We start from the raw sequence: 17,212 nt of genomic DNA on the forward strand, positions 1-17,212 counted from the left end.
GAGATCGGCAATATGCAGATTGACGTTTACCCAATAAAAAACCTCACCTTTGAAGAGGCGACAAAGCATAAACAAGGTAAAAACACATAGTTCTCATCCCTACGTCTAATAGACCAAACCATTGCAGTATTTTTTCTTGAATTTTTTTGGGACTTTAGTCACCTCGGCTCTTTTCCTAATCAAGTCATTCCTAATCCTGTCCCTTCTAGTCTTACCCAACATCCGCCGTAACATTTTTATTTCAGCTACCTCCATCTTCTTTTCCTGAATCTTACAGCCGACACTTCATCGCCGCACACCAACGCAGGTCTCACCACACTCTTCTATATCTTTTCTTTAAGCCCTCTTTCAATCACAAAGTACCCCGCCCATTCGCGTCCAATTAAACCAACCAGCCTGTATCCTGTGGACAATTTCTCGATCTAGTGCCACATTTTTCATTATGTAGGAGCCAAGGTATTTAAATGCTTCTAGTCATTATACTCCCTTTCTCCAAGCTATTCTATACACCCAACCATTACTCTTCCTCCCAACCACATAAACTCCGTTTTGAACCTGCTAACCTTAAGTAAACCCTCTTAAATAGCCCTTCTCCAACACCACAACTTCTCCTACAACATTTCTTTGCTCTCCTCTACCAACACATCATCCGCAAACAGCATTGTCCTAGAAGCCCCCTTCCTTTTTCTATCAGTACATCCACAACAAGATTAAACAGGGGATTTAGTGAAGAGCCTTAATGCAAACCAACCATCAGTGGAAAACTTACGTACTTCTTTTAGCGCACTTTGCTTCCCATTTGCTACCTTGTACACATCCTTATCTTCCTTTTTTTAGACCTGTCATACCTCTTTCTAGCCTCTTTCTTCCCTCTAATCTTCTGTTGCACTTCACCGTTCCACCACCAAGTTTCTTTGTCTATAGGAGGCCCATAACCAGATGTGTTTTCTAGCACTTTCTTTCCCTCTCACATTCAACTTTACTATTATCTTTATCAGTTTACAGTTGGTAACCTCTTTTATCTGACTTCTTTTACACAACTCAAAATCTACCTGACTTTCCCTTCCCCGCTACTATAGGTAACATACTGGTCTTTAGTCTTCCTAAAGAATGCATTGTGCTTTGTGGATTTTAGAAAAGCATTTGACAATGTCAATCATGAACAATTGATAGATATTCTGCGAAAGACAGGTATTGACGACAAGGACATTCGAATTGTGGCAAACCTATACTGGGGTCAAACAGCAACAGCAAAAATTGGCAACGAACTCACTGAAAGTGTGCAGATCAAAAGAGGTGTCCGTCAGGGGTGTATATTATCCCCACTCCTATTCAATATTTATTCCGAAGAAATATTTAACAAATGTATGGAAAATGCAAATGAGGGCACAAAAATAAACGGCGAGTTAACGAACAATATAAGATATGCCGACGACACGGTGATCCTTGCCAGTACCATAGACGAATTACAGCAGGTAATGGAAAGAGTTTATTTATTTAGTGAGGAATACGGCCTGAGCCTCAACTTCAAGAAGACAAAGTGGATACTGATAAGCAGGAAGCAACAGCCTGCTCGACAGTTACGGATAAGTAACATACTAATTGACCATGTAGAATCTTATGTGTACCTTGGCACCAACGTAAATGCAAAATGAGAACAGGCCACAGAAATTAAGGCGAAAATAGAACGAGCTAGAGCAGCATTTAGAGCAATATGAAAAAGCTCCTCATAAGCAGGGATTTGTCTCTTCCCCTAAAACTACGTCTAGTTAAATGCTACATTTTTCCGATCTTACTGTATGGTGTGGAGGCCTGGACGCTGACGGAGACGCTCACGAGAAAACTAGAAGCATTCGAAATGTGGGTGTACCGACGCATTCTTCGTATATCCTGGACCGAATATGTCACCAACATAGAGGTAATCCAAAGAATCGGAAAGGAGAAAGAAATCCTGAATACAATTAAATAAAGAAAGCTTGAATATCTAGGCCACATATTGAGAAACGATAAGTACCGTCTACTGCAATTGATTGTCCAGGGAAAAATAGACAGTAAGCGAGGGCCAGACAGGAGAAGACACTCGTGGCTCCAAAATCTGAGGAAGTGGTTCGGGCTCACATCGGTCGAACTATTCAGAAGCGCCGCAAACAAGATCAGAATTGCCATGTTAATAGCCAACGTTCGCAACGGACAGGGCACTTGAAGAAGAAGAAAGAATGCGTTAATGACCGTCAAATCCCATGCCACTGTAAAGTCAATTACACTATTTTCTTCTTAATTTCTTGTTAGTATCCCCAAACCTCCACGAACCCTTTCTATTCTCGCTCTTTCTCTACTTATATGTCCATTCAAATCTCCCTTAATACTCCTATCCTTATCCCTTAATAAATAAAATTAAATATATCTAACAAATCTAAATTTTGCTCGGACGCACACAAAATTCCAATACCGAAATAGAACCAACCGGTACAAATCCAGCATGCAAAACAGGAATATCAACAGTGCACCTTTAAGAGGCCCCTCAGTTAGTGGCCAATCTCCACCAGGAAAAGTACTATGAAACCCATACAGAACTGTAAAATTTAAAATAGAAATCCAGTATGCAGATCAGGAATATAAACAGTGCACCTGTAAGAGGCCCCTCAGTTAGTGACCAGTCTCCAGCAGAAAATGTACTATGAAACGCATACAGAATTGTAAAATTTTATTTTTTTACACACAAAATTCCAATACCGAACTAGAACCAACCGGTCCAAATCCAGCATGCAGATAAGAAATATAAACAGTGCACCTTTAAGAAGCCCCTCGGTTAGTGGCAGTCTCCAGCAGGAAAGGTACTCCAGTGGATGTCGCATAGCCTCCGATAATATGTACCGCAGCTACACATGAAACGCTATATTATTTTAGATTATATGTCAGTTTTTATATTAAAGTGAAGACTATAAAACAGTAAGTTGGATTATTGTAATATAAATAAACTGTTTTCTTCTTCTTCTCGTATTATTTTGTGTTTTGTTGTATTTTTTGTCAATTTTGGTTTAAAAGATTTTCTTTTCCTTCTTAATTTTCTAAGGCCTATTAACTATGTTGAAAGCAAACTTCTACAGTTCTCAAACTTGAAACGTAAGTTTTCCATGGTATAAGAATAATCTTCTGATTTTGGTATCGACATATCTTCTTAAAATTCCTAAAGTCTTAAAACTTGACATACCTATACCTACATATTTGGTGTATGAAAGAACCCTATTGATTTTGGGATTGTCATGTCTTCTTCTTCATTCTCAGTAGTATTTTTACACATAGCTACAATTAAGGTCAATAAGTTTTCTTTTTTTATATACTATAACTTTTTCTTCTTCTATTAAATTATTATCTTGTTAATCTTAATGTATTCTGCTACTGGTTTCTTCCAGAGTAAATTTAGCCTGGCTCTTTTTTCTGGTAGTATTTACTACCTTTGTCCTTTTCTACGCATAATTTACTGGTATCGAGGAATGACCACTATTTTCGCGGACAGAAATACGCCAGGATACGTACCCTACTAGGGGAGGAGTACCTACTCTTAAACTTAAGATTTCGGTAAGACTAAGTTGCAACCCTAGCAGTTATCTATTGAGTTGAGTGCATCTAGTGTTTCTGTTTATGTATATTCTACTTCGAAAGAACTTTGCTTTGTGTTCTTTTTTATTTTGAAAGTGCTTGAGAAACTTTAGAGGGGGTGTTTTGGAGGATCCATAATTTAGTCTGTTGTAGGGTTTTCCAGGTAAATTACTTTCTTCTTCTTCTTTATAAGCAATTACTTGTTCATTGGTGGATTAATACATCTATGGAAGGTTGTCCATCTTTTGCGCGGTCGTCCGATCCTTCTTCTGCCGATTGCTGATTTATCTTTTGCTAATTTTGACGACACGGGTCTCCCCCATTCCGCTTATGTAGTTATTCCATTCTTTTTTTCTATTTTGTGTCAATTTGTTTATACACTGTACGTTACATTTTCTTCTAATGTCTTCACTTCTTTCGATCTCTCAGCGTATTTCCTGTCATTCTTCTCGGTACTCTCATCTCTGCTGTTTCCAGTAGCCTTTGCGTTGTGGCTGTATCGGGTCTTGTTTCTGAGGCATATGTCATTATTGATCTTACACTGGCTTTATAAATTCTCGACTTTATCTCAGTGTTACTTAATGTGTCTGTTTCGCCGAAACCAGTGGTGGGGAGGGGAATATGGCCTTCGTTTTGACACCTCCCACCGAGCGTCACCCTATACCTGACGAACATAGTCAATGCCACTCTTAAACTCCATTCCCATGTAAAGTAGCCAATACAATCATGCTCTTAAAAAAGGGCAAGCCACGTACCAATCCAAACTCTTATAGGCCGATATCTCACCTTAATGTCCTGGCTAAGGTCTTCGAGAGGATCCTCAAAGAAAGACTCGTAGACTTTACCACAGAACACAACATCGTTCCACCTTATTAATTCGGCTTTAGAGAAGGCTACTCAAGTAAAACGGCATTGACAGAAATTGTCACACGCATTACTCAAGGTTTGAACGACGGCAAAGTTTCACTTGGTATCTTCCTCGATGTTCAAAAAGCCTTTGACCAAGTCTGGCATGTGGGACTGGTCAAGAAACTAGTGAACATCGGCCTACCACTTCCATTCGTCAGACTTATCCATTCATATGTTACTCAGCGACAAATCACGGTCAAGGAGCGCGATCAACTCTCTGCATTCTTTACTCCCACAGCGGGAGTACCTCAGGGTTTCGTGTTGGCTCCAATACTATACTCCATCTACAACAGTGACTTCCCTAACCCACAATACACTAACACTACCACCTTACTATATGCCGACGACACAGCACTACTCACAACAGCACAAGACGTCGACTCTACACTCAGGTACGCTCGAAATCACCTGCTCCTAGTCGAGCGATGGTGCCGGAGATGGAGAGTGACACCTAACCCAGACAAAACACAAATGATTCTCTTCAGACATCCAAAGCGCAGTAAATACATCACACCCATAATTTAAGAAAGACACAACTTAAGACTCTGAGGGGAACGACTCCGACTCCGTAACCAGATCGAACTCAAACAAGGAGCCGACTTGGCCTTCTCAATGCTCTTAGTGGTAAATTCGGTCATCCACACTCACGTACAGTCATATATACATACAAAACATTCATTAGGCCGGTCATCGAGTATAGATCTTGTATCTGTACTATTGCCTGGCTATCTCACAAAGAATCTGCTGTCATTGGAGAGGAGAATCTTACGCAGACTAAACCGAAAACGTCCAGACTACCCTTCCGCACAAATTCATCGCCTGTCGAATATCCAGCCCATCAATGGGAGGCTTTCCTCTCTGAGCAGGAGTTACACTATTCGCACATCCGGGGCCAAAACCTCAGAGCCCAAAGCATTTTAAAAACTACCTGCTCATCCATCGGCAATGTATTCAGAAAAAAACCCAAACATAAACTCACATTCCTACCCACTATTCTGCTGGAACTCGCCAGCAACGAACTCCCTGACGAATACATTGATATACAGGAGGCAACTCCCCTCTATTACCGTCGTCGCATTCAACACTAAATGCTCACTTCGAGCTTGCATAGACAGGGGGGATCGGTTTTCTGTGGTTTCCCGATCCCATTGCATAACGATACCTTTCTATTAGTTGAGGTACTAGTCCACAGTTGCCCTCTCGCGTCGCGTCCATGTATATTATTTTCAATAATAAACACAAAAAATTGATTTACATATATTCACTAAACTCGTTTTTAGATACAACAAATTCTGAAAAGAGCCGTTTACCTACATCCCTTTCGCCCCCGATTGTTCAGACTCAGCTGCACACAGCCACCGAACAACAAAGCTAACACCAAGCACACCAGTGGACACCACACAAAAAACAGTGCCAACACCCACAACAGAAAAAAAACACGTCCTGAAGAGGCACAAGCCTATAGCAGGACAACAGAAAACACACAAAACAAAAAACAACCCAAAACAAGAAAAGACGAATAGTGGTTACAACGCGGCGTCATTTTCAGCTTACAAGCGATGCAGTAACATCTCCAGAAGATGCCAACTCCTAGTGTTGGCGAAACGTCGAGAACTAATCTCAGAAGACAACGGCCTAACAGCCCAAACAAACAGCTTAACAACTTTGAATATTGTAAATATCATACCTTTTTAAGTGTTAAAATTAAAAATTTAACAATTTAATATATTAAAAATAAAGATTTTATTGTGAAAAAAAAAAACAAAAAAAAAGACAGTTTGCAAATCAATGGCATCGAAATTTGATTAGGCGTGGATGCATAAGTTAAATAAATAGCTTTTGGTTCGTACTCCTTTCCCACTTCCTCCTAACTACAACTTTCATGATGGCTTTAAGCTGACATAAACATCTATGAGATCAAATAAATTTAAAATTGTGAAAAACTGAAAGAAGTAGCTTAATTCATATGCAGAAGTCCGTGGAAAGAAGTCTTTGGCAAAACATACACTCAGCATCAGTAGTCAGGAGATTCTTGTCCCAGCGACTTATTAGGCTCACTGTCTGCATCAAACTGGATAACGTCCTGTTCTTCAGAGTATTCTTCTTCGGAATTAGTCTCATTTTTCTTTATTCGTTTGTTTACAGCTGCTACGGTAGCTTTTCCTCCTCTGTTAGATACTTTTCTTCGTTCCTCTGGCAGTGTCAAAGGTACAGGTTCAGGTTGTACAAGAGCACTTGTTTCTGATACAGTTATTTGTGTAGGTCTTGAGCAGGTTCAGATCTTGATTCCAGTGTTGTGATGTTGGTTGTACAACCCTCTCTTACAGCATTATGTTGCGCTGCAATAAAGTCCATATCAGTTTTTTATTTAAACTGTTTCCAAACAGCTCCACGATATCATATGATGTTAGATTTAATGTAATTGTAATTACTTCTAATCCACATGCGTTTTTTCTCACTGTAGTATGTTTTTAACGGCCCCATAAAAGTCTTGTCTAACAGCAACGGCTGCAGCTTGTGAGTTGTATGTGGAGGTAAAGAAACGATGTCCACGTTTTTTCCCTAGCGATGTCAATTATATAGATATTATGAGTATGACTATAGTGTCCATCTAAAATCAGTAAAACCTTCGATTCAGGAGTCGGTTTGGTGTGTTGAATGAAGTTCTTGAACCATTTTGTGAAGATGTTAAATTGAATCCACACTGATGAATGTGCAACTCCGACTGATCTTGGCGGACAGCCTCTCATTAGCTGATCACTTATATTTATTTTGGAGAAAATAATAAACGTTTTGAAGCTATTTTCTTGTGGCATTTTAAAGTAATTACTATTTTAATTAGAATAAGCCACAATTATTTACACAATTAAACACTTTTTTTATAAAAATAACATATAATTCAACAATACAATAAATAATAAACACAATAATTCAGGGCACCCCCTTCCTAAAATATTTTCCACCTTAACTCGGAAAATATCGGCCGCACGAAAAAATCGGTTGCCTGTAAAGTCGGTTTTACGGGCGAAGATTTTACGTGACAACGTCTTTTTCTCGGTAGAATATTTAGTGATATGAATATTATTAAATTGCACAATAGTTGTTTGCAGTTGAAACGCGCTGTTTCTTCTCAATCGACTGAATTACGATTGATTGCAGAGTGATTTAAACTAATAATTTACTTAACACTATCAACATTTGTCAATAATATGACATAACCTATAAACTCAGTTTCTCAACTTTTGTGTCAATCTAACAATTAATCAATCAATCATAGTTTACGATAATGAAATATTAGTGTACAATTATTTACCTTTATTGTTATAGTTGTTGTAAATGACGAATCTAAGCACTCCACATTTTCACTACAGACACAGCTGACGATACTTTAACCACACGTATGAACTTGTATTATGACGCTTTCTCGGTTTTCCAACGCCAAGAACGCTCGAGAAAGACAGAGACACAAGCACGCACCGATTCAACGCGCCTAATTCTCTAGTGCTGCGCGTGCAGCGGACCGATCATGTTTGAGTGGGAGAGAGACGCAAGGCATTCGCCGGTCCGGCGGGCCTCTCTCTCGTTCGGTGACTCATCGTAACAGACGTGAGCGGGCGTTACACTTTTTCATGAGTGACTCCGAGCCACAACCTAATTTAAGACGTTGTCACGTCAAAAATGTGTACAAAAGAAATTGTAGTAAATCGTACTTGCAACAATTTCAGTACCTACCGTTTTTGTCGAAAAGTTGAAAATAGAGGAGATATTGAGCAAAAACGGTTCTCCTTTAAAAGCAAGATGGTGGCCAACGCAACGGCGGAGTTCAGTCGATATTTTAAATTTACACTACTATTGATTTCCCCTAAAGATTAACTAAAGATAGAACTAAATTTTGGGTAGAACCACATGCAAGGTCAAATGCCATCCCGACTAGACTATTGGGACAAAATTTTTTATACTTTTAGATGCTGTCACCTTCAACTCCGCTGGATGTGCGGCGACTGAAGCCCATTTTGCTATCGAACTGTACTTCCCAGTTTCCCTCACAGCCAACATCGACCTGTCATAATCGAACTAGGCATACAAATTCCTATCGTTGAATCCACGCCGAGACCCCGTTGGAATTTTAACAAAGGAAATTGGCCCGAATTCACCAAAGAACTGGACACCTGCATTCGCTTCATTGACCCAAAGGCCAACAATTATCACCGTTTTTTAGGAATGATTATCTCTATCGCCAAAAAACATATCACCCGAGGTTTCCGAAAGGAGTACATCCCAGGCTGGACGGAAGAAAGCCAAAAACTATATGACGAATTTTTGAAATCAGAAGATCCCGAAATTGGTGATAACTTACTGAAGTCACTGGACTCAACAAGACTTAATAAATGGAAGTCTACCGTAGAACATATTGATTTCTCACACACTGGGACAAAAACACGACAGTGGCTCAAAAAATTCTTTAGCGACATTGTGAATACAGCTGTGCTACCCCCAGAATTCAAAAGAACAAAAATTATCGCAATCCAGAAGCCTGGCAAAGACAACAAGCTGCCTGAAAGTTACCGGCCTATTGCCTTACTCAGTTGCTGTTATAAATTACTAGAACGACTTTTATATAACCGAATATGTACCTAACACCATTGAGGATGCTGTACCAATTGAACAAGCTGGATTTAGAAGAGGACGAAGTTGCTGTGACCAAGTGGTGTCCTTAACTACATTTATTGAAGCTGGCTTTGAAAGACGCGAAAAATCTGCCATAACATTTATAGATCTCACGGCTGTCTATGACACGGTGTGGAGAGAGGGCCTTATTTATAAGCTGATAAAAACCATACCTTGCCTCAAAACTTGTCAGCTGAGAAACAATCTACTGACTAAGAGACTGTTTCAGGTATATATGAATGATGCACAGAGTAACGTTAGAAAACTTAACAACGGCTTACCTCAAGGCTCAGTGCTAGCTCCTTTATTATTTAACCTTTATACAGCAGATATACCTGAAACAAAATCGAGAAAATTTGCTTATGCTGACGACCTGGCCATTGGCTTCCAAGATAATAGTAAAGAAGCAGGAGAACGAGCTCTAAACGAGGACTTAACTACACTAAGTAACTATTTTAAGAACTGGCGCTTACGTCCTAACACAAGCAAAACTGAAACCTGTCTCTTTCACCTGTCGAATCAACTTGCGGGCGATACTCTCAATGTAACTCTAAATGATACAGCTATCAAACATAACAACAACCCCAAATATCTCGGCGTCACACTTGATAGAACACTCACCTTCAAAAGTCATCTTACAAACGCAGCCGGTAAACTAAGAACAAGAAATAACTTAATATCAAAACTTGCTGGAACAACTTGGGGTGCTTCTGCAGATACTATTCGGACCTCTGCTCTAGCTTTGGTTTTTTCATTGGCAGAATATTGTGCACCAGTATGGCTAAATAGTGCACATACAAGCAAAATCGATGTCCAACTTAACCAAACCATGAGAATAATCACTGGAACAAAAAACCAACGCCAGTGAGATGGCTGCCTACTCTGAGCAATATTGCTCCACCAGATCTACGCCGTACAGCAGCATTAGTGAGAGAGTACCAGAAAATTGTAGCCAACGCACAATTACCAATACATCAAGATATCCCAGACATCTCAAAAGAGCACCAGCGACTAAGATCTAGAAATCCTCCAATACAATCTGCCCGAAAAATTGGTAATTCCTATGATATACATAGGCAATGGACAACAAGATGGATGCTAACAATAGAATCGGACTATATTAAGATATCCACCCCAACTCAGGGTTTCATCGGATCAAATCTGCCCCGGTCCACTTGGGCAAGGCTTAATCGTATACGTACCGGATATGGTAAATGTGCTGATTCGCTGTTCAGGTGGGGTCGTGCAGAAAGTCCACAGTGCGATTGCGGACAATCTAGACAGACCATAAGCCATTATGTTTCAGACTGCTTGAATCGTGCCTACCGTAGAAACCTCCAGGACTTTGCGGAATGTTCCCCAGAAGCAATTGAATGGCTATGTAAATTGGACATTAATATTTAGTGTCATCCATTCTATCTTTAAAAAGTCTCTGTGAAAGTCCATACGCTAAATAAATAAAATCGAACACTAGTTAACTGCTATAAATAAAATTTATTCGGTATCAAATTCCTACGAAAACACAACGCTACCTCCCGTACTATATATTCACCGGCCATTTCATATTTTTTACCGAGGATTTGCTAGTCAAAGCTCATCGCCATCATCATGACAAAGATATCGTGATTATTTTCGTTTCCCTCTATTCACAGATCGACCCATACCTTACCTAGTCTATCCTTATTATGTCTATAAATGTAGTTTGTACTTTTTCAATAAAATTACAGTCCCATTTTTATCATTAGTAGGAAGTAATTAGTTATGTAAAAAAATAAAAGACACTCAAACAATTTATAAAATAAATTATAATTTTTTTGTAAAAAAATAAATACAGCATAATTTATTTACGTTTGTGAATACCCTTCTTGTTCTTATCTTTAAGCAATTCATCGAAATCATTTCTTAATATGTACCAAATTGCAATATCATGACCTAAAACTCAATTCAATAATTTAACAACAAAACATTTAAACAACAAACCAATAAAAGGTATTTGTATAAGGATAACAATTGAACTAGGTTTACTACATCAGTACATCAATCTTTTGAATCTTTTGAAGGCCTTTTGTAAAGAACACCTCCAAATTCGGATTGATCAAAACTTTCAGCACTAGTGTAATACATACATAAGAGAACTAGGGCCAATAAAGAAAACACTACTTTCTCTAATTTCTCAGTTTGTATTGTTTGCTCTCTAGTGTCTCTATAATGATCGCTACGGCGTTTATTCTCCATTTGTCGCCGGAAGGTAGCACCATAATGATTTTTAGCCCATTCATCAAAGTCATAGATTGGTGTGCGGCCATCAGGAGGCGGCGGCCTTGAGCGTGTTTCTCGGGATTTATGGAATCTATCGGTGACATCGTCTGAAACTACGGCGCTTCTAAAATAGAGACCTAAAAAATAAACATGAATGCATAAAATCGAAACAAAGATACTTAATACTAAAATTATTAAAACCAACAATATATCTGTGGCTATCCGAAATAACCAGTAGTCCAGGAAATGAAGCATTTCACCTCGCAATTTTTTCGTCCTGCGCGGATTGACTTGAAATTTTAACAGAAGGTAGGTAATAGCCTAAGGATCAAAATCTATATCGAACCAAACTGCGCCAAAGCCTTGGGGGTGGTTGCCACCCCATCTCGGGGGTGAAAAATTTTTTTTACGTTTTAACCACAGGTTTCAATTAAAAAAGTGATTCTAAAGAAAAAAAGGTCTATACATTTTTTTTGTAAAACTGATATTTTTCAAGTTATTCGCGATTGAAAGTAGCAACTTTTAGACGAAAAAATCGACGTTTTTAATCGATTTTTCGCGAATAACTCGAAAATGATGCATTTTATCAAAAACATTGTAGAGAACAAATTTGTAGCTTTTAAAAAGACAAATACAATTCATTTTTTAAAATGTTTTTGCGATATAATAGGAACCGAAATACGGCCTATCAATGTTCAGCGGTTGTCTTCAAATGCCAAATTTGAAAGATTCAAAGTCAAATATCGGGAAAATGATGCAATTTTTTGGAAGAAAACTCATAGAACCTTTTTTAAAGAGCATAAATAGACCTATCATAAAAAAAGACTCTAGCTCAAAAATTGAGTGAGTTATGATGAAAATAAGGTCAATGCCTCATTTTTTTACGAAAAAATCGATGAAAACAACCCCCTAACTACCCCCATCATTAAAATCGATCTTGACCCTTCTGCAATTCTCTTTGTACATGTATTGTTAATACGTCCAAGAAGTTTGACCCATTTAAAATGCTTAGTTTTAGAAAAAGTACAGCTTAAAGCGAGAAACGATTTACAATTTCATATTTTTTACCCTTATTTTTTTAAATATCCCCGAAAATACTGAATATATGAAAAAAATAAAATTTACTAAATTGTAGCTTTTTTAATGACTAAAATTTTCCTTTATTTAGATTTGTTGTACAATGAATATTTGGCGAGATATAGCCGTTTAAAGCATCGATTTACGATCAAGCACCATCTTTTTCGAGCCCTTTAAACTCACCCCATTTAAAAACCAAGGGTTCCAAAAAGATTTAATTCACAGATTCTTGTAGCTCTTAAAAACCTCTACAAAATCGTTTTTGAAGAAACACCCTATCGTTAAAAATGAAGGAAATACGTTAAAAAAACCATCAAAGTGAAGGTGAAGCTGACGGGCTAGTCGTTGAATTGGCTATTCAGGATAGGTCAGATTTACAAAAAATCATTGTAGCAGAAGATATCGACATCCTTATTATCTTAACAGCCAGAGCTAATTTAGAAAAAATAGAGAAAGATATTTATTTTCTCAAACTTGGGAAACAAAATTCTTCTTCTACATTATATTCATCTAAAAGTTTTGAAATAGGCTTGAAGATATTTTAGATGCTGGCAGATACTGTGCAATAATGTTGTACGGAACTGTTAAAGACACGCAGCTTACCAAGTTAAAAAAAATAAAAGATTTGGAAGCTTTTCTCGAGCAGATGCGGTACGAACAGTTCATCAAAGCTACAACGAAAAACTGTGCGGTTAAGCTATCATCCCTTCTGCCCACTGTTGATGCCTTAGATGAGCATTCAAAAAGATGCTATTACCAAATTCAATAGTGGCTTGGCAATGAAAATATCAGAGCAGCAGATTGGAGATGGTATTCCAAAGATGGTTTGTTATTACCTGTACGCATGAACAAACAACCTGCACCCGATGAACTTTTCAAAAATTATTTTTTGCCAATGCAAAAAAGGATGCGACGTTTCATGTGGGTGCAGAAAAGTTGGTTTATACTGTAACTCTACTTGTTCTGGGTGCTCAGGTGAAGGGTGCAATAATAGTCCACCAATAATTGAAGAAGATGAGGATGACATAGATCACAATGAAGATGTAATTGATGACGAATAAAATTAATATTATAATTGTTTTACCTATAAATGTAAATATTTTCAACTATTTATGTAAATGTATAAGAATAGCAAGGTTGTAAAGGGTGATTTTCAAAAGTTGAAAAGTTGCAAAATTTTGGCAAAAAATTGTTTTCACCTATAGCACTCATAACAATTGATTTTTAAGGGTTAAAAATTTATGAAATTGTATTTTAAAGTATAAAAAATCACTATTTAACTAATCCAAACCAAATTTCACTCATCTTAAGATTTGTAATGTTATTTTACAATTTTTGAAAATTAGGGGTAGTTTTCACCGCTAAGAACAATCAGGGTTCATCGGCGTGACATAAACTATAAAGCAGAGGGTGAGTTGAGCTTAAATCCAAATTTTTATCCAAATCGATCCAAGGCGAAATCATTTTTTTAGAATTAGTAATTTTTTTAGATTAATCTCTAACAAGGGTTGCTTTTTAAGGGTTGAAATATGATGGAACTCTATTCAAAAGTATAAAATAATCATTATTTAACTAATTCAAACCAAATCTTACCCATATTCAGGTTTAATATGTTATTTTATAATTTTTGACAATTAGGGGTAGTTTTCACCCCTAAAACCATTCAGCGCACTTCGGTTCGATATAGATTTTGATCTTTGGGCTATCACCTACCTTCTGTTAAAATTTCAGCTCAATCCACGCAGGACGAAAAAATTTCGATGCTTTAACTTTTTTCAAGCTTCATTTCATGAACTACAGGTAATTCAACTTAAGTAGAAATTAAAAAATGCATTTCAAGCTTTTAATGCTTTATTGTAAATATTAAATTAAAATTATGATTAGATCCGTTGTTAGCGTAATGAGAACGTTGGAGGAAAGTCGCATAAATTATCGGTACTCCAAACTGATCGCGAATATATGCAATAATACAACCATGACCGTATACAATGGGTACAAAAGGTAAGATCGCCAAGGTTACGCCAATCCTGGAACATGCTTTCAAACAATTGGAGTGGAAAGCCAAAGGAATCAATATCGACACAGTGAAATGCTCTCCCACCTATAATTTGCGGACGACATTGTTCTGAGAATAGACCACTTAAAAGAGATTCCTTACTGAGTTAAATGCCGCCTGTAATGAAATTGGTTTGAACATAAATTTTGAATATATAAAATAATAAAATGAAAATCCTTAAGTTGACTACAACAAAATAGAATTAGTTCATAAATAAAAATACTTAGCTTACTGCCACTAACAACCAAACTAGTGAACTGCAAAGAAAAATCACTTTAGTATGGGGCGCATTTGGAGCTCTATCACACATCTTCAAGAGCAACATGCCAAATTATTTCAAAAAGAAGACATTAGACCAATGTGTACTTCCAGTCATAACTTAAGGCGCCTAAACACTTTCCATAATCCAGGCTACTGCAACCGGTATAAAATAGGCCGTCCAAAATTGGTGTGTGTGCAATTCACCTTAGGGGAGGCCTATGTTCAACTTTGGACGCAGAAAGTTGGATGATGATAATGTTTCGATCCCATATTGTTCTTAATAAACATGTTAATGAACTCAGTAATGCTTTTGAATAATTTATATGAATGATGAAGCGTATGAGAAACTAAAAGAAACACAAAACAACAGCGCATAGGTAGTATGTTTTTTCGATCTTGCAAGTTAGTAAATTGTCATTCATGCTTTACTGATATGGGTACCCAGGATTATAATAGTATTTATCCGTGGACTGATCCCAAAACATTACTTAAAGTCAGAATTTCCTTTTTGTTAATGAGGAATCAAAATGTTAATTGTTTTGTTTTTGTTAATGAGGAATCATAAAAATGGGGAGGAGTCATGGCAGGGTGATAATTAGATAATTACAGAGTAGAGAAAGCATGGAAATTCCAAATTACTTAAAAACTCAATCAAATTTGGAATTTGTTGTAAATAAAGGGCATATCTCTTCAAGAATATGTTCAAATAATGAATAAAAGTTTAATAATTACCCTCTTTTTCTTTCAATGCCAAATAAAGTTTATATGAACAAATCACAGACTATTGGAAAAGTTTGACACTAACAACTGGGCAATAAAAGCTAAGAGATTATAAGGCCACATTAAGGAACTTTTAAAAACATCACTACTTATGTAGAACCTATGTACAGCAATTTTTCAATGGACTTTAAGGGTAGAATTAAAAAATATATATTTTAGTGCTTTGGGTCATGAGCAACTTATTGGGATGGGTGACTCTGAATCTTAGTGTTTCACCTCTATGACTTTTTTAATAGATGAAGATGATCTAAAGGTTTTGAGTACTATGTTCTCAGGTCCAAAAGGATTCATATGTGCTCAACAAAATCTGAACTCTTCTGTTAGAATACAAATCAACTATAAGTAAATGCCACTAACCTTAGGGCTAGAGTAATGCAGGAAGGTCAATTATTTCTTATTAATATTAAAACATGTTTGACTCTCTACGCATTTTTTTAATAGAATAAGATGAACTACAGATTTTGTGAACTACATATTAAGGTCCAAAATATTCATATATGCTCAATAACATTTGAACTCCTCTGTTAGAATACAAATCAACTCTAAGTAAATGTGAATAAATATTAATCAACATCTTTAAGACATAACTAATTAAAATCCCATAACTGCTTACTGAAAATAAATACCTATATGTCCAATAAGAAGTGCCACTTGTCCTTTATTAAGCAAAATCTGACTAATAGTGACCTGTCTGACACAGAACACTAAGATATATATGTAATTTAAAAAATATAATCTGAGTAACAGGGAATCCTGCCTATTCCTTAAAATTGGTGCATGTGGATGGGATCATCTTTTACAGATGTTTCAGGGTAATTCTGAACTCTGGTAATGACTTTTAAACTCAATTATCTACACAAGCCATGCAACTTCCCAATATAAACCCGTTTCTTTACAAAATATAATAAACATTAGGAAATGGATGGAACCTAATTTTAACATATTAACAAATAAACAAATTTGTAATACTAAGGTTAAATTACAGATATGGTAAGTAAGATAACTCATACAATACCTTTGTCATACATTTTTCTAGTATTTACATTTCCAAGTACTTCATATGCCTCAGTAATAGCCCTAAACTTTTCTAAAGAAGCTTCATCATTATTCTTATCTGGATGGTAAACCATAGACAATTTATAATATGCGCTTTTTATTTCATTTTGAGTAGATTTGGGTGATAGTCCAAGAGCGTCATAATGACTTGTTCTTGCCGCACTTGTAGATTTAAAACGTATATGATTTAAAATGAGTCTAAATGGAAAAGACCTGAAGTTCATGCTAAAAAATCTCTTGTATATTATTCTACTATTATGTTAGAAGATTTGGCATGATTTATTGGAATTTTAAGAATGTTACACTGTAAAATTGAGTTTTACGTCAAATAACCATTGTTTAAATAAAATATTACATCATAAGAACATTCCAAGTATCACTTCAAAATTTGGAATTGATTTTGACTGTTGACAGCATAACAAATGAGTAATGACGTTTTAGCTTCTTTGTTTATTAAACAAGTATAATGACTAACATTAACTACCACTTTTTAGATAGTTTAAGTTCCTTTCTACTTGCCTTTCTACCTCAATCTCAACTTCAACT

The 17,212-nt window shown here is 36.7% G+C and overlaps 1 protein-coding gene across 1 annotated transcript; it reads right to left on the reverse strand.

Moving 5' to 3' along the window:
- Positions 1-10,962: 10,962 nt before the first annotated feature.
- On the reverse strand, positions 10,963-17,170 carry LOC140436597 (dnaJ homolog subfamily C member 30, mitochondrial-like). The gene is made up of 2 exons (XM_072525547.1): positions 16,626-17,170; positions 10,963-11,573 (listed from the first exon to the last, which is right to left on the reverse strand). Exons 1-2 carry the CDS (start codon positions 16,888-16,890, stop codon positions 11,215-11,217), a joined length of 624 nt encoding a protein of 207 aa, XP_072381648.1. The 5' UTR covers positions 16,891-17,170; the 3' UTR covers positions 10,963-11,214.
- Positions 17,171-17,212: the final 42 nt, after the last annotated feature.

The sequence above is a fragment of the Diabrotica undecimpunctata genome, chromosome 3 (genome assembly GCF_040954645.1).
Source record: "Diabrotica undecimpunctata isolate CICGRU chromosome 3, icDiaUnde3, whole genome shotgun sequence".
Lineage (NCBI taxonomy): Eukaryota > Metazoa > Arthropoda > Insecta > Coleoptera > Chrysomelidae > Diabrotica > Diabrotica undecimpunctata.

Excerpts from the sequence above, each read along its gene's own strand:
- LOC140436597 (XM_072525547.1), bottom strand. The coding sequence starts at position 16,890 with ATGAACTTCAGGTCTTTTCCATTTAGACTCATTTTAAATCATATACGT. Across the intron at positions 11,574-16,625 it reads TAGAAAAATGTATGACAAAG|GTCTCTATTTTAGAAGCGCC; the intron begins GTATTGTATGAG and ends TTTATTTTTTAG.